General features: G+C 39.2%; 1 protein-coding gene across 7 annotated transcripts in view; it reads right to left on the bottom strand.

Annotated features, from left to right (window-relative positions):
* The window catches only part of LOC106955327 (disabled homolog 2-interacting protein), a 105,472-nt gene that overhangs the window by 60,311 nt on the left and 26,587 nt on the right, over positions 1–18,574 (bottom strand). Inside the window, exon 2 of one of the 7 annotated variants that reach the window (XM_015045437.1) lies at positions 18,335–18,387. The exons of 4 other annotated variants lie outside the window; for them this stretch is intronic. Coding sequence is in view for 1 of the 3 variants with exons in the window: in XM_015045435.1 (XP_014900921.1) it covers positions 8,700–8,722 (23 nt within the window). In the remaining 2 variants the exon portion in view is untranslated. Of the gene's footprint in view, positions 1–8,699; positions 8,846–18,334; positions 18,477–18,574 lie in introns of those variants that run through there. 2 more of the 7 variants (XM_015045436.1, XM_015045435.1) reach the window with 2 other exon arrangements.

The following is an 18,574-nucleotide window of genomic DNA, read 5'->3' as shown; positions in this document are numbered from 1 at the left end:
ATATAAATTCCTGTCAGATTTTTGAAGTACTTTCCCCATTCTAAGTAATGTGTGTATATTGGGATCACTGCAGTAAAATTCTGTGTTCAGCTGTATCATAATTGATTTATCTACTCTTTTTTTTTTTTACTTCTCCATATCACCTTTTTTTTCATATTAAAAGGAACTGTTTTTAAAGGTGTCTATGCATGATTGCCTGTGTGCTTTCTATGATAGAATAGCAACATCTAAAGATTGCAGGCATCAGCCATCCTGCAGCCTGTAGGAATCAAGCAAATATACTGAAAGTGAATATCAGTATGGAACAACTTGGGAATGTAATTTTAATACTCTGAGAAGATGAGTAAACAGTTTGTACAATGTTATGCTTGACTATTTGCTGTCATGTTTGAGTTGTAATTATGTCGATTCTTTTAAAGGGCTGCATGTCGTATAAATTACTAATGTGTGGTGATCAAATTGCATACTCTGCAGTATAAAAAGTATACTTTATTTTACTATAGAATGATTTCTTCTTTTACGATTATAACGAAACGCAGGTATGCAAAAGTGTGACTGGAGAATTCAAATTCTGGGAGGAGATGCTGCAATTTATACCAAGAAGCATTTCAGCAATGTTCCCAAGGTAAAAATACGACATGACACAGATGTCCATTTCTGAACTTCTCTTCAAAATGAGAAAGACACAGGTACATGCTATTCAGGCAAGGCAAGTTGCCATTCTTCACAAGTTAGAAAAGTAACACAAAAAGTTGTCTCTTGCACATTAACTACTTTTTTTTTCCTGCAACAATATAGTGAATGTCAAAGATAAAAAAAATATATATACATGCTGATTTCTGTTTGTAAGATTTCATTTCTATGGTCTACGTCAAAAAAAGATCTCTGGTAGTAAACAAAATGCTCCCATTGAGCATAAAACAACAAAAGTAGCATTATCTAAAAAGTATCCAACTATATAAGTTTCACATAACTTTTTGCCAAGGTCTATTCTCTACTGAATAGGTATCGTAATCATCTCTTCAGTCAAATAACATTTTAAATGAACCGCTATGCACCACCAAATCTCTGCATGCGATGGCTATCAAAATAGATCATAATCCAAATTTATTTTTTTTGTTTATTTTTTATTATTTTTTATTTTTTGCTTCTCCAGTAGTTGCAACTAGTATCTGTTCAGAATCTCACTGAAATCTGAAGCTCAATATCACATAGTCACGGCTGAGTTACAACTCACGGCTGAAAAACGAAAAAAAAATAAAAAATAAAAAATAAAAAAATCAAGGAAAAGGTGAGCGCAACTTGCAGGTGCAAAATTAAAAGAAGCATCTCTTCTTTCCATTTTTTTATACTCTTCTTGCAGAGTTACTTTTTTTTCCCTCTGAACACCTGGTTGACTGTTGATCTTACCCCCTATAGATGCACGGTAGCTACTTAGAAATTTATGTCTGCATCAGGTCCAGTCCCATCAGCGCAGAGTGAGATGGAGACAGACGGCGTTCTGCCGAGGTTCGATAGAAACCCGGTTATGAACGAGAGCTCGGGAACGTGCGGAGGAGTAATGGATTGCGAGCGTGTCTGCGCTGCTCTCTGCACGCCGTTAAAAGAGTCGATCTGATAGCCAGTCTGGGACATAATACAGTCTGAGACATTAGGTCCCATATAGGCTTCATTCCCCCCGGGGTCTTTCAATACCCCGACTTGCTGGATAACTGAATGCGCCACACCAGACCGTGTTCGCGCCCGACGCTCAAGATAACATGAATTAATGTAGTGCAACTCCAAATAACAGCGGCTTTAAAGTCTGTCAAAGCGGGCCACTCCCGCTGTTTATCAGGCGCTGCATCGGCGCGTCGCAGTGCATGTGCAGTCCTGTTAATCTTCGTAGAGTAAATAAAGGCCTATTTGCGCTGCTTACTTGACTGCAATAAACAACAAGGAACTTGAACCAAATGACCGAAGGTTAATGTGCTGACATAACTTCATCCTCAAGAGAACGGCGGTTGAAAGCAGGAAGAGGCCGGGTGTTGAGTTGTTTTTTTTTCTTGTTGCTCCGAATACTCCCTTGGACGGTGTTTGCACATCATTTTGGTTTGATGCAACAATCAATGTGCTCTCTGATTGCAGAGCAGCAGACCAATTTCTTGTTAATATTGCCCTCTACTAAACAAACACACTCATCTGAACAGGCCCAACGCGGATTAGAGTGCAAACAAACACGCTCGCAATTTTGCGTCGTTGTCTGAATTACGCCAGTCAAAACAAGTGAAACTTGGATACATTTCCTTGAACATATTTAGCAGTTCGGTTAAATAAGATGTGATGTCAGATGAAACAGGAATGTTAAATGTGTCCACTGTGGTTCAGACATGGTAGCGTTTTAATGGTATAGAAACAAACAGCCCAAACTAGAGAGGAATTGTCATTCAAACACATTCCAGGCTTTTCCCATGTGCCACAAGCTAAACTATCAACTAGTCCTACAAAAACCAAGAGTGAACTTGATAGCTTTAGCTTAGCAAAATGCAGCACATAAGCACTGTTTTAGCAACATGTTATTAGAGACATCTGCTAAATATGCAAAGTCAGATGTGTCTTTAGAAATAAAGAAAAACTCATGCTGTGGCATCTGGACCATTAATGGGGAGTGAATTTGACGGGGAGCAGTCACATTACTCATGAGGACCATGTGATGCTGCTAAAACATTGTGTAATTTTGCTAAAATGAAAAGCTGATTGGGTTCTCAAGCATATACGCAACACTGATTTTATTGTGAAATGCAAGAGGTCAGATTGTGCCTCAACCAATCAGCTTTTACTGCCTAGCAACAATCATTCACCCTAAAGGAATGAAAAAGAAGAGAGGACCCAACTCCAACAAGATGAAAATAAGATTCACCATTAACAAAAACAGCACTGTATGGTAAATAAAATGAGGAATAACTCATGCATGTAAGACTATATGACCATTATTTCCAAAGCTTTGATGACTACATACAGGAGATGAGTGTCTGCAGATTAGCTTGTCATGGGACTTGAGATTTCTAACTTGACCTGAACATATTTGGTTTGCTTATTTAAGTCCGTAGGGTGAGTAATCCCCCTTAGTTAATTTTTTTTTGACCTATTCCAACCTTCGTCAACCATTTGGTCCAACAGCAGACCGGTCAGGTTAAAGCCATGGAGGAGCGCACTTTTCGTGGATCAACCTCCCATCTGTCGACTGACATCCACACAGTTGGCTGACGGGCGGCAGGAGAATACAGACAATAAACAAAAACGTCTGGCTAGCAGCAAAAAGTCAGGAAAAAAAATGGAAGTTCAAGGGGAGGCAGGGGAAAGAGACAAAAAGGGGTTGCTGTCAGATGCTACTGGTGCAGAACGGCGGATGTGTGAGCTGTGCTGACATGTAGCTACAGGCTTCGGTCGCCAATCAGGTCAGATGGGGGGATCTGGCAGAACAAAGTTCATTTGATACCGAATGTGGAGGTGGGCAGGGGGGGATGTCTAGAGATGAAGACCGATGCAGAGGCAAACACGAGAGTCCAAATCTCCAGAGGCTAATCCGGTATCCTTTGGACTTACACATATATTATATGCAGATTAAAGCTCATAATCAAAAGCTTTCTTTCCTGTTCATCAGTCCTCGGAAACGGTGAGTTTTGATGGGCTGCGAGGGAAAAGGAGCAGAGAAATGTATGTTCGAACCAATGCCTGACACACAAGTTGATGCATGTCCAATGCATTAGTCAGACAAGGTATCTGTCCTCTTTTTAGGTTTTCTTGTCATCAGTCTGATGCACACGAAACAAAAGAGAGCTTACAGGGAGACAAAAGAAAAGACGGATGCTACTTTAAGAATCGCTGTGCCAAGCAAGGCTGAAGCTATGGTTCGACTGCTTTCACGAACACACACAAAAAAAAAAATGAAAAGGAGTTAGATCTATAGAGGGAGGCAAACATTAACTAAAGATAGAGCAGGGCTCCGCACAAAGCCAGCCTTTCATTTGCAGGGAGCAGGGAGGCATTTGAATGAACGAATGAGACGCGTGTAAAAACAAGGACAAACCTCTACAAAGAGAGAGAGAAAAAGCATTCACAGGAAAAGGATGCTAAATGATCAACCCTGCAGGCCCCAGGATAGGAGCCCGTCGAGTCGCCTGACTCACACTACTGGCAGACATGCCGTGCTCTGGGATGAAAGGCTGGCTAGTAACCGAGCTCAGGTGGTGGAAGAACAACGCAGCCACCGAGCCAGGCTGTCTGGTGATGGAAAAAAAAAAAGAAAAAAAAAAAAAAAAAAAAACACACGCACACACACCTACGCAGCTTGATTACAGCGAGAGCGCCGACTCCCTTCTAAGCAGGGAGCTAATTCGGTGTAACATCTGCTAGGACGCTCACTGCTGGAGAGAAATACGGAGCGGCGCGAAGCTGCACCAGCGCGGGCGGACTGGGGCTCAGCTCCCGAGTTGAGAGTTGATTGAGAGAGAACAGAACAGCTGGCTGCAAATGTGATCAAACCAGCCAACTGCAAAGGACATCAATACCCGGTGACGATCTGCAAGGGCTGTTGAGCTCTTAAACATGTGTGATCATCTCGCACATTATTTTTCTCTCCTTGAGGTTCTGTCCGACAGCTCGTTCTGTTTCGCGGGTTTTTTTAAGCATTTATCCAGAGGTTTCGTTCGTGGCAGAGGTAATCCGACTTGGGGATTCGGAAGGAACACAGCAGCAGAGAGTTTATAATGAGGTCATAGGTCACGCTAATGAATGACTCGTTAAGCCGGAGCTAAGGTCAAATGTCACGCTAGCGGTCACCAATTCATTATTGATCCAAATGAAGACAACAAAAGCCATCGAAAACGATGGATTGTGATCAATACACATCGATAGTCCCTCCGGTCTGGTGGGATTATTCTTCTTCCAGGCACAGATGTTGACTTAAAGCATCCAAGGCCATAAAAATATCTAGAGACAGTACTAAGCTGATTAAACAGTGAACCAGACTCTTCTTTAGAGCTTCAACTTTTAAAATTGCTTCTTATACTGCCTTATGTAAGGGATTTAATAATTTATTACACTGGGAAGACGTTCCAGGCAAGCAAATAAAGGTACTTAGACCCATCACAGCTTCCACCACCACAAAGACATATTGATATTTCCTTTTCTCTGTGTCCCGCTTGGCTTCATTACTAAAACTCAACATTTGGGTTTTTTCTTTCTTTCTTTTTTTCCTTTTCAGATTAGGCACAGAGAAAAACAATTCAATACTGAATGCATTTTATTATTCTTTAATAAGTTACAGCAGAGAAGTGGAGTAAACTGAACACTGAGTCGAGTATCAACATTAGCATCGACTTGGCCTAGAGGACATATTTCTGCTTTTGGTACGTTTATTTGCAGCACGTTCGCTTGTATGTAGGAAAAGCGAAGGCCAAAAAGAGGAAAAAAAGAAAAAGAAAACTAAACTTTGCATTGCTGTTTCTTAAACATTTCTAAATGTGAATTTTCACATCATCACCATGGAAAGCAACAGTTAGCTTCTGCAAAGTAGGCTCTCACGTTGTTATTTTTCCATTATCCAATTATATGTCATTACGGAAGCATTTTTTTCTTTGGAAACCATCTTTATAAGTCTGTTTCTACCAATGCTTGGTGCTACCATGTGGAAAACTGGTAAAATCAAGAGTTTTCTCAGGCCACTATGGTGTTGGTCCTTAAAAATAACCATTTACCATTTTTATTTTTTTATTTTCTATGATGAAAAATCAGCATGAAAAAAAAACTGTCTTTTCATATTAAAATTCTCTAGCTTAGAAAACAATGTTAAACTGAGAAAATTACAGCAAAAGAATCTTCAGAAACTGATATCCTCGAGGGTGAAATAACTTGTAACCCCCGCACAGATTTCTAATTTTAAGAAGCCCTATTTTATTTCATGACCAAAAATAGCAGAACTGAGCTGCGTGACAGCCAATAAAATAATGTTTAAGTCATTTCATGATTTTATAGATTGGGCGAGCTTATTATCCCTCCTTCAGCAAAATACTGTTTGCATCATAAAAAGAAAAAAAAATCTCTCCTAAAGTGCTTCTGACACCAATTTGTCTGCAGAGCACCTAAATTCTGCTCAGAAAAGAATAAAAAACAAAGCACGGCGGAACGAAAGACAAGGACAAGTGGTCAAAAATGAGGCCAGAGATGAAATGGTTATAACAAAGTGAGACAGGGTGGTGGAAACGTTGCTCTAATTAGGGCCATAACTGTCCACTTAACTAACCTATCACTGACTTTGGGCCGTTCAGCAATCCTTACAGTAAAAGCCTGAGGCTCTGTGTGTGTCAGCAGTTTGAGACACTGTCCTGTAACATTAGAACCTGAGGAGGTGGAGAAAAGTATAACATCTCCATGGCTCATAAACTGCTGAAGTTGCACATTAGCATCACCAGCCCATTAGCATTATTTAGCCCTCTCTTGTAGACGTGTGGGGAGGCAAAACGAGGATAAAATATTGTTACTTTGACAAAGTCTTCCTTAAATACAAGTCAATTTACCACTGTAATATTTTACTGAAATAAAAAGTAAGCAGTACCTCACTAAAATTTTACTTTAAGTAAAAGTTAGTTACTTTATATATATATATATATATATATATATATATATATATATATATATATATATATATATATATATATATATATTAAAAAATGCAGCAGAAAATAACTGTTACCATGCCACATCATGAACATGTAGGAGGTATTATGTGTAATTTTACTGGGACATAAATCCAAATATTTTCTGCCAGCTGCTGTCTTCACGGTCCTCTACAGCTGATCATCTCCCAAATCTCGGCATCCATCTCTGTCACACCAACCTGTCAGATCTATAAAGGTCTGGTTTCAAGGCTGCAAACATTTTACATGAAAGAGTTCCAACAGTTTCATCTCCTTTTATTTTTAAATGCCAGACAAAGTGCCAGACTCAGCAGAGCTTCTCTGGACATTCGGGCCGTATCGCATGGTGGAGGGGTGCTCCCATTCCTTCGCCTGCTGGTCTGCTGGTGGAAGGAAGGAAAACTCACAACAAGGAAAACTTCTGCTGTTTGGGATACTTTTCCATTGCCCATCGCTTTCATTAGGGCAACAATGTTAATAACTGCCTAAGCAAGAAATTATGAGTGGCAGTCAATTGCAGGTTTGCTACCAGAGAAGCCTAACTAACCAGACATTAAAAATGCCAATGCTAATCCCAGAAGCTAAGCTATTTTTACAATAGGAACATTAAAACTACTTGCTAAAAAGTTTATATTTTCAATCAGGGTAGTGTAATTTAATTGAAAAGTAAAAGACATATAAAGGGTATGTTGCTACAACAGTGTTAATCAGCGTATTCTGTTATTTTAGCAGCAGTATGACCAATTAAGGAATTTCTTTGCCTGTTTTTAATAAAAACAGCAAAATCATATTGTTATATAAATCGGGGTCAATATAATATTACCATTCAGCTATGAATAAATTTAAACAAGGTCAATATTCTGTAAAAAATAAAAATAAAAAATCCCACACTGTACCAGGCCAACTCGTATCACACACACAGAAGAATGTTTATTTTTTTTTTCCTCCGAGCTTTGCAGTTCCTCTTTGTCTTTCCTCATTAGCCATTATCGATTTGCTATGTAACCCCTTTAGCTGTAGAAGTAAGAAGTAAAACCAGCAACTGCAACAATAATAGGACTATTAGGAGCAAAACAGCGCCCCATTAGAATGTATGAGTCAGCTCTGGCTGAGAATGCTCCAAGTCCACCGGCGTCAGGGAGAAAGCATGTCCATCTGTGCCCATGTGCTAATGGGCCAGCTCGCCTGTTTAGAGGACACCGTCGTATTTATAGGAACCTATGCCTGGCAAATAAAAAACAACTGCTGCTACATCATTTAGAACAAGTTGAGGAAATACACCAATTAGTTACACATCTTTTCTCTTCAGCTTATGCATAAACAGTCTTGGAAGCGGACGGGCAACATGTGGAGGAGATGAGGAAGTGCAGTTTTTGACTTCTTGACCTGAATATTCAAACACCCCTTTGGCAGCGGACAAAGAAGCAGGCGAGCACGCAAGTTCACGGGGAGGAGAGGGAGAGCAGAGAGCTACTTCCCACACGGCGCGGCAAAACTCCATACAACGATGTCAGAAGACGAACTCCGACTTTCTTTGTGTTTTCGTCGGTGCATATATAATTACAGAAGCTAAACAGATGGTGTGATTTTAGCAGACAAACGGCTTTAAATTGTCAATACTGAGCGCTTGTTTGCAGTCAACAGCCGAGATTTGCCTCTGGCGATGAATTTCCTTTTTTCATCTTCGAGTCTAAACATGTCTCTGTTTTTTTCTTCTTCTCGCATCCTGCCCCAGCTCCTGAGGAGTTCTGTACTTTTCCTCTTTTTAATTAACCATCATGGCATTTCTTTGCATGTATAATTCATGCAGCAACTACTTTATGACATTTAAGGCAGCTAAAACCAGACTGGATGCAGCCCGAGTCGATCGTGGGTGGATGCAGAAGCACAGTTTTTTTTTTTTTCTCTCTCTCTCTCCCCCTTCCGTAAACCGCAACAGCTGGGGCTGCAGCTATCGCCAGCGACAAGCACACGAGCGTGAAAGAGGCATTTTAAAAAAAAAAAAGAGGGGAACACACTTACGATTTACTGAAAATGTGAAACATGGTCTTGCGGATCCTCTCTGAGCTCCAAAAAGCGCGACCGAAATTTGGATTTGCATTTCTCACGGCTTCCCGAGCAACTACTGGATCTCTGGGAACAGAGCTGGAGCCTCTGCCCTCTGACTTACACCACAGCACTCCCTAAGGATGTCTGCTGGCCCCGGACACACCCCTCTCTCCACATCCCAGTTAAAAAGACAGCGCTGTTATTCGGGACAACCCGGTGTTGTAAGACTGTGGTAATATGCTGAGATTAGGTCACCTGTGGAGGAGCTTAAAATTGCAAGCTCGCCCGCTCACCAACATATCAACACAGCACCTGCGTCTTTTGTGGTTTCATTCAAATGCCCGCAGACACGGCGGTGTTACCTCCCCATGGTTCTATGTTTAGCCTATAGTTTTGCTGAGCTGCTGCGTAATAAGCAAAAAATGTGGCAGTGACAGAAGAGAAAACAAGAAACTACATCAAAAGGTGAAAGAGGTAAAGGAAATGAGGTCGTTTAGCCTCCAAATCTTTCTAGCTACACTGGATCCGTCGAATCGAGTCTTTTTATTTTGTCATCATCCACTCGTCTTTCTTGCCTTTTCTCACGCTGACAGAGGCTCAACATTGGCAGCCAGGAAGTCAGTCCATCCTCCCCCCCCTCACTTCAAGAGGCAACAATGGCTCAGCTTTTTTCAGTGCCATGCATGCTCTGTGGGAAAATGTTGCTTCCTTAACCGAAGAGAAAGAAACGAAGGAATAAGGGTAGAAAAATGGAAGAAAACAAGAGCGTCAAGGGAGGAACTCGGATGTGGGGAAAGGAGAAGAGAAAAATAAGGCCAGCCAAGTTTGAGAAGGACAAACATTGAGAGGGTTGCTCTCTCACAGTCAGGAAGGAGTGATGTCATAATAATGTAATTAGAGCTGCAGAATGAACCCAACCCAGAAAAAGACATGGTGGAAATAATCCCATGTAAAGTGGTCCTTTTGCATGGAGTCCTTTATCTTTTTTCAGCTTTTTATTTAGTAATCGTGGTATAATTATGTTATCATCCTTGGGAAAATACCATCAACTTATTTTGATCAGTAGCTTGAAATGTGTATATATATATATATTTTTTTTTTATCCAGTTCTACATTTTGAGAACAAAATCCCTTAGCATGTTGTGATAAGAAACATCCATCAATGTGAAACACGGGGCTGCTTTGGATAATCACCATGTGTCATAAGGAACAGTGAAGTGAATGCAAAAATCACTCATTTTCAATTTTAAGTCCTAAAAAAAAATCTAATTTTACAACTCAAGCTACTGTCTGACTTTTTTCTTGTTTTGAAATGACAATAAAAAATAAAAAAAACAACAACCTGTTGGACGTTGGACACTGGCATGTCCACACATGAGGAAATTAAGGATATTTTGTGAGACGTCGCATCCTCTCACATCTGCAATCCTCTCTTGCATAGTGTATGGATTTTGCGGCAAAAGACAGAAAATATACAGTCTACTACAGTTTAAAGAATACAAAAGTTTTGCTGTGATCATGTTTTCTTATTTAATGATCACATGATGAAAGATCAAAGCTCTGTTTATAGCCTGTGAGCATCCTCAAGTAGACAAATCAAAAAATAGGTCGCACTGCCTTACCGGTGGAGTCACTTCAGGTTAGCGAATTGTTATTGCCTCATACACTGTGCAGCATGATATTAAGTAGTGTCATTTTTGCAGCAACATTGGAGTAGCACTTGTGGATATTTCATTGTATTATGTAGCTACTGTAAGGTGTGATACTATTTCCACAAAGCATTAGGTGGCAAACAATTGGATATGCAGTGCTATCAGATGCGTAAAACACGCAATGGACTATTGTTACATAAAGTTCATTATTTTCATAGACACACAACTGAACAATCAGGGTGTTATGTTATCTTTCATCTTCTTCAACAAAAGGATCTCAGATTGGAATATAAAACTAGTTTAGTCTTAATAGCCGATATCCCTGCTTTAGGGTTCCACATGTCGCAAGTCTAAATGACTGATGGACTTTGGAAATTACAGCAAAATCCTATTATTTCACATATATTAAAAAAAAAAACACACATTATTAGAAAAAGATAAATCTGTTTCAGGTAAAATATAGTTTGTAGCCCTACTGCTTTGGATTTAAGGTCCTGTTTGTTCTTATCTAGAGTCAACAGGCCTACATGCCACTCTGCTGTATGAATGGTTGGGTAAAGGTTAACTGCAAAGCCAAGGCGAAGCTCAGAGTCTAAACACTGAGGGAAGGAGGGTGATTTCCTCATTCCTCTGTTCTGGGCTGCGATAATATCCCACATCATGAGATTGTTTGGAGTTTTGGGGAGTAAGTGAGCCTATTGTATCTTTTCAATCTAGTTTGTAATCACAAATGTGGGGAGTGGAAAGGATGGAAAAACACCCTTCTGGACTATGTTGTGCTGTGCTACACAAGTTGTGTGGCTTGAAAAACATTGCAGCATCAAGGCATGTATGTGCATTAGTCAATGGATAACATTTTGTATACGAGAATGAGCCCATCTATAGCTGTTGACAACAAGAGCACGGCACCGTGAGGTGAGATAAGACTCATTCAGCTAGCTTGTTTGTCTCCTGTCATCATTTGAGCGGCCTCATCACTAAGATCTTATTCCCTTGCTAACCACCAACCTGCTCTGCATGGCAACACCTGTGTAAAGCGGAGGCACAGGAAAACAGGAAGAGACCAAAAGAAACATGATGGGTGGATACATAACATTCCAGACGAGCTCCCACAAGTCTGCGTGGCGCAGGGGTGGGAGATGGACGGAGCAAACGTGACACGTCTTGGACCGGGAGATGTTGACAGGAGGGAAACAGATGGAAAGAGACATGAAGATGAAAAGAAGAAATGTGTATTCCAGCACTTATCTGGTATCCGAGAATTCAAAAAGTAGCCTGAGAAACAACTCTGAGACTCAGAAGTAATTATGACAACCCTAAAAAAAAAGGTAACACTTTATTTGAAGGGGGTTGAATAAGACAGTCATGACACTTTCATAAACATGACATTACTGTTTAAACTTTACCTTTAATAACATAAAGTTACCTAATTTTTAAAGTGCAATCAGTAATACTTTTATAACAAATTTATATCAGTAATGATTTCTTGGTTAATATCAAGTTGTCATAACAAAGACATTTTGAATAATGTCAACTTTGTATTAAAAGTGTCATAATTCACCGAATGACGCTTTATGACAACAGTCATTAATATTCATGAAGGCTTATTCATGTTCATGACAGGTGTTATGTCATGTTTATGACAGTGTCATGTCAGTTTTATTCAACCCCCTTCAAATAAAGTGTTACCAAAAAAAAACTAAAATGATCAGGCAGGAAGCGGAGAGCACTGGGAAGCAAGAGCGGACTTAGTATGTATGTACATAAATCAAATATACATCACATCTTTTTTTTTTTTTTCAAATTTTTATCTGCAAATTTGTTTGAAATAAGGCCGCACTAAATTCATAAAATATAAAATTTGCATAATATTGCCATAGCATACATTACGATCATCATGTTGTCCTCAACAATCTGTACAAACCACCGCAACAATCTATTCCCCCCCAAGTATAAATCAGACCTTTTTTCTCGTCTATTTGCAGAAATCCAAAAGTTTCTCGCACAACTTCACCAACTCCCAAGGTGTATGAAAAGTGTCAAAGATCTGGTGAGGTGAAAACTCTAAAAATGCTTGAAATACATCGAGACACAAGCCCCCCCCAAAAAAGTTTGTCTGATTATAAAGTTGTTACCTTGAATTGCAAGTGTTGCTGGAGTCTTCACCTCACATTTATTGGCTTTCACACCAAACAGGAAATGAAACAAAGGTTCATAAGGACAAGGAGACAAAAGTCTTTAAAAGGAAACCAGCATAGTCTTCTCAACCTGCAACTCAACCAGTCCACGTCAGATTTTTTCATGCAACAAAGCCGAGAAATGGCTAGAAATTCAGCAAAAAACTCCGCCAGAATGACCAGCGACGAGTTGCTTTGAAATGTCCAAACCCTATTCACAACGATCAGTGAACTTACAAACAAAAGGATGCAAAATTAGCACTCTCTTCAGGAAGGAAGTGGTTACTGAAGCGACGATATTCAAAGTTAGCATTCTCAAAACTGATGTGGATTTTAAGAAACCAATATATGACTGAAGATCATTTAGGCAGTATGCATTTTTAGGCATTAAGTGTCATTTTACTGCACAATCAAGTAACTATGTTACGTTTAGTTGTTAAAAAAATGCTGTATATATCAAACATGACTTACAAGAAATTAGACTTTGTAACTTGATGCCTTGAAATTGGGCCTTTGTCTCTTTAAGAAGCTCTTACTCTTTCTGACATTCTGCCTTCAAAACCTTTCCCATTGTACGTATTATTTTAAATGTGCTGCCTTTCGTCATGGAAACAATTACATTTGTAAATATTGGAAATTTTGTAACTCTCAAAGTCGATGTGTGGACCTGCATGTTTTACTTATTGAGACTAATGTTCAGAATCAGCAAGACTAACTTTTGCTAATCACTACAAGAAGATGCTAAATGCAGCATGAATCATAAACCTCACATTCACTTTATTCTTTTTGACAGTAAAATATGAATTATAGTTAATTGTTTCCTGCTCAGAGAAACGACAGTACCACTAGCAGACATTGGTGGAAGAAAAGCAGCAATAAAACTGTAGTCAGTGAATCTCTAGAGGTCATTTCAGTGCAATTTAGATGAGTAATACTTCACATGAAAAAAAAAAACTGTTGTTCAGACTATGGGACGTATAATTTAACTACATAAGCACCACTTACCGTATAACAAATAGTTGGTTTAAGTAATTGTTAGATTTGGTATCTTTATTGAATCTTCCGATTGGAAACACAATGAGGAAAATATCGTCATTGTTTTATTGTGTGTAATAAAACAAACTCATCATTTTAAGGCTTCATCTGCATCAGCAGCTCCTCATTCTGCGTAAACAACAGATAACAGCACCGCAGCCTCTACTCCCCACATTCCAAGACGCAGTGCCTAATTCCTCAAAATTCTTACAAGTCCAGTTCAAAACAATTGGAAACCTAGTGCTTCGGATCTATAGACAGCGTTTTAAAAAGATGAAAAAGAAACTGTTGTTCAGTCTCCTTTTCCACAAGTTCACACATGAAGAGAAACAAGTGGAAGTGGAACCTCGGGAGCCATTAGAGCTCCCCGTCATTCGTTCTGCCACAGTTTGGCCTTCGTGTCATTTGTCGAGGCAGCAAAATAAATAGAGGAGAGATGAGGCAGTGACAACGACTTCACAGAGTTGATTTGGGTAGAAACGTGAACAGAACAGGGAAGAAGTGCAGAGGGCTGTTCTCTGCAGCCGTTCCAACTGGATCCACAACGCGGCCTTCGGGGCAAGTACTGACAATGCCGCTCCATCACGACCATATGTTCCCATTTCATCCTCTCCCACAAAGAAGCAGTATATATTTATATATATGAGGTCTAGCTGGAATACCTTTCATGAAAAGAAACCATGCTGAACAGTCGTCTGAACAGCTTGCTTATATTTGCTTAAACCTGTTTGATATATGTCCGTTTTCTTTTTGTTTTTTTTTTGATGACATGGATATTTCATCAGATTATACTTGACTCAAACAAACCTAAACCCCGTCTTCCCATCTAATGATTAAATCTAATGTATTTCGTCTTGTAAGTGTGGTTTGAAATATTAAAAATCGAAAGAAAATTTGACTGAACTGACTAAATACAAATACACCAAGCAGAAATTCGGGTGCAGTTTTCATTCTGTGTTTTTCTTAAAGCGCTGACTGGCAGACGTAAAATTTTAGCCAACTGATATATTTCTCTTTAAGAACTAGAACACCCAAGGAAATGGCAAAGCATAGCAGCTCAATCCCTGAATGACTGGAACCAGATCATATATGGTTTATTTAGGGTGGAAAGAATTACTTGTTCAGGTAGATTGCAGCTTGCAAAAAATTTAAATGTCTGGGTTAAATAGGGAAAATGTATTGTAGTAAATTGTCTCTGTACTAATTGTTTTGAAATTTGAGTTATTTACATGTTACGTATACACCAGCCCTCCATTTTTTTTCATGGTATTGTGTTTTTTAATTTTTTTTTTTTTTTTTTTTTCATGGAAGTTGTTCATGTATGCTTACTGTAGCTATGTTAGGGAAAGCTTGGGGGGAAAAAAAACTAGAACACACAGCTAAATGTACACCATCTCTTTTGGCATTTAATACAATTATTATTAGTAACACTCATATAATTTCATAATGATCCACTTTTACCTATAGAGCTATTTTGTTTATATATGGATATAACTTGTTTGAGCCTGTCTGTTATATTAAAACTGTTCACATTTGGTAACTAACTTTAAGCTGTCACCACTTTGTTTTCATTTTCAAACATCTCAGAAAGCAATTATCGCTTCTTTACTCAGTACTAACTTCCACATTGAAGACTGTTGGGGTTTGTGTGATCTTTTAATACTTGCATTGCACCAATCTGACAATATTCTTTGTGTTCCCAGTTGACCAGATGATTTTTTGCTTTAGTTCAGACTAAGTGTTGAACTGTGCCCTTTTCCGAAACCAGAAGTGGACCTGTAAGTCCACCAACCTCCAGCTCGTCCATCCAGCCACTCACTCCCTCCCTCCCTCCTTTCCATGTTCCTGTGTCTGATCAAATGCTCCGCTCCACTTCATCAGCTCCCAGTAAATCAATGTACATCACAGAGATGATCCACAGCGTGACAGAGTACTTACAGAGAGACACAACACTCCAAAAAAAAAGAGAGAAAAAAAAAGAGGAGAACAGGCAGGAAGCAGAGCATTGGGAGGACAGATTACAAAGCAGCGCTCTATTCATTCTTGCATAACACGTAAAGCACTAACTATATGGGCCAGTACTTAATCACATCACCAGCCGAACGTCCCTGTGGTCATTTTTTTTGAAGTGAGAAGAAACTGTCTGGAAGGTGCATAAAAGGTTTAGTCATTCAGAATTAACAAGGGCAGAAAATACTAGAGCATAAACAATCGACGACTGTTGTTTTGTTTCAGTCTTCTTTCTACTAGTTTCTTCTATCCACACTTGGCCTCGCGGTCTCAACCCTCCACCCCATCTGCAAGACCATGAAGCTGCAGAAATGACCGACATCTCTTGTCTACTTGTTAACAAGCCGTGAGCAAACACACACACACACACACACACACACACACACACACGCACACACACACACACACACACACAAAACAAACCCAGGTTTCTGGATACAACATGTGAACAGGCATCAGTATGTACAGTAACATCAGCTCATGCGTACGGACTGATATACCGCCCCTGGCTAAGTGGAGAGGAAAACAATGAAAGCTCATAATGTAAACAGCTATACAGTCCATACATTGAGTGCTCCAAATGTTTTTAGCACAATATGCTGAATTCAAGCAGTTTATTTTATTATTATTATTGTTATTGTTATTATTATTATTATTATTATTATTAATAATATTTCTATAACCCCCAGGAACACAAGACACCAGCTGAGCTCTGAAACCCACATCAACAGCATGCTGCAGCAAACAAGCGCACAAATTATCAACCATCAGACAACCATTACGGCTTTTTCAAAACAGAAAATAGCTTTCTCAGTGGAATCGGCGAGTTTTTCAAATCCAAATTGGATTAATTTAAGTCTTTTGTGGAAAACTTGAAACTAAATTTACCCGCTTATGCGATTTCTTTCTACGTTCCAAAGACGTAAGGAAAAAAAGTGAGATTTCACTGCATTTCCACAGAGGGAACTTGTGGCTCAATTCGTCTGTATTTAATCGTGTTTCTGTCCTGGAGAAAAACCACTGATATAGCGCGATATTAATTGCTCATTTGTTTTTGTTTTTTTTAAATATACTCCTAGGTCAGTCTCTATGTGCTCATTTGCTATTTTATCCTAAACAAAACCACTAATGGAGGCATTACTATAAATAACTTTTTCTCTTGTTTTTCTTTTAGAAAGTATGCATAGTTTATCATGGTCCTGTATTCTCAAATAAAGCCGTAACAGATGGCTGCAGATTTTAATCCAGGATAGGGTGGATGTGGTTCCTTCCTCCTGTCGCCACATGCTTGCTCAGAATTAGGCTGCAATCAAAAATATATATATATTTTTTTTTAACTAACTAGCTTTAAATAATCAGCAAAATTTTACTGTATTGTATTAAAATTTCGAATAAACAGAACTTTATGTTATTTGTCTTGAATTTGATTGATTGTATTGTATTGAAATTTTTTTGATTTGAAATTCATTTGGACCAAACTGGATTCAGCGTAGTTGGACTTGTTTTCTGAAGTACCTTGAGACGACAGACGATCTTTGTTGGTAACTTTAAGATTTTTTTTTCTTACTTTGGTAAGTAGTTTTATTAAATTAATGTGCTTATTTATAAACACAAATCAAATCACTCTGGGTGACTTTAATCAGATTAGCTCTTAGCGGATCAGGATAGATTTGCATAAATGTACGAAATTCAATTAAGTTGTCAGGTTGACTTGAATAGAACATAAAAACCATCAGTTCTGGGGGGGGGGAATACTAATTGAAGAAAAGCAGTTTAAAATCTTGAATTCCTGATTTTCTTAGAGCAAAAAATACATATTTCCCTCAAAAATATTTATCACTCTAGTTTTTTTGGTGATCAAATAAATCCAGTGAAGCTGCATTGACGTAATCAAATATGATATACAGCTGCTTACCAATTTTCTGCATGTAAGGTTCTCCTTTTACTATTTACATTGCTGTGAACGTCTGAGTAGCCTGCATTTATTGGTCTATTTAGGTTCCAATCAATATCAGGACAGGCTGATAAAGACTCCGCCATAGATTGCAAAAAATTATCGTTGATTCGATGTTTAATCCAGAGTTAAACTTCTAAAGTTTGAAGAAAAGCCATCTATTTCGATTTCACATCATCAAAGAAGAAACACTGCATCACGGTTAAAAGCCACCAACAATAGACTTCCCTCATTGCTGTTTTTTTTCTTTCTTTCATAGCTAATCTACTTGGACCGAAACTGTTGGCCAGAACCAGCAGCTGACCTCACAATGTAACCCAGTCATCTGATTTGCGTTAGCTGGCTGCCCCTCCGTCACACAGGCCAGCCTGGTGCGACGTTCCCACATTCGAGTTCCACGCTCCCAAACGAGCAAATAAAACAGAACAAAAGCACACAGTGGCTTTTTTTTTATGGCTTCTATAAAAACCTGTCACGATAGCTTGCCCCGTCTGACCATGCAATGCAAACTGAGCAGTTGCATAACAAACAACGCACTCCCGGACGTACAAAAAGGTGCGTTGCGAGTCTGTGTGTGTGGTCAGGACGTCGCTGGTGACAGAGGAGCACACAGCGCAGCTGGAGCATCACCCGCACACAAATTCACGGGAGTGGAAGCAGTTTGCACCGAGCCGCCCGCATCCGCATCTCCGTTCGCGGCCACACACGTTCGCACGAAACGACTCGTCTCGCAAAGGATGACAAGGCACGATGACATGTGAAGAGCCGGATAACACTCACCAGACATAGTCAGAGTCTTATAACACTCGCAGAGTTGAGGAAAAATAAGCAGACTGAGCCAGAATTGGTGGTGGTGGTGGGGAGAGGAAGGGAGGAGGAGGAAAAACCCAGAGAAAAATGAGGGAAAAATTTAATTTCAGAGCTCCATTCCCCCCACACTTTTTTTTTTTTTTTTTTTTTTTTTTTTTTTTTTCTTATCCTCTCTCCAAACTCTTTTCTTTTTTGTTCCTTTTCTCTCCC

Source organism: Poecilia latipinna, unplaced genomic scaffold, assembly GCF_001443285.1.
Source record: "Poecilia latipinna isolate Pla-1442-1.1 unplaced genomic scaffold, P_latipinna-1.0 Scaffold726, whole genome shotgun sequence".
Lineage (NCBI taxonomy): Eukaryota > Metazoa > Chordata > Actinopteri > Cyprinodontiformes > Poeciliidae > Poecilia > Poecilia latipinna.
The sequence above is the reverse complement of the archived record's forward strand: the minus strand, read 5'-3'. Positions and strand labels throughout refer to the sequence as shown.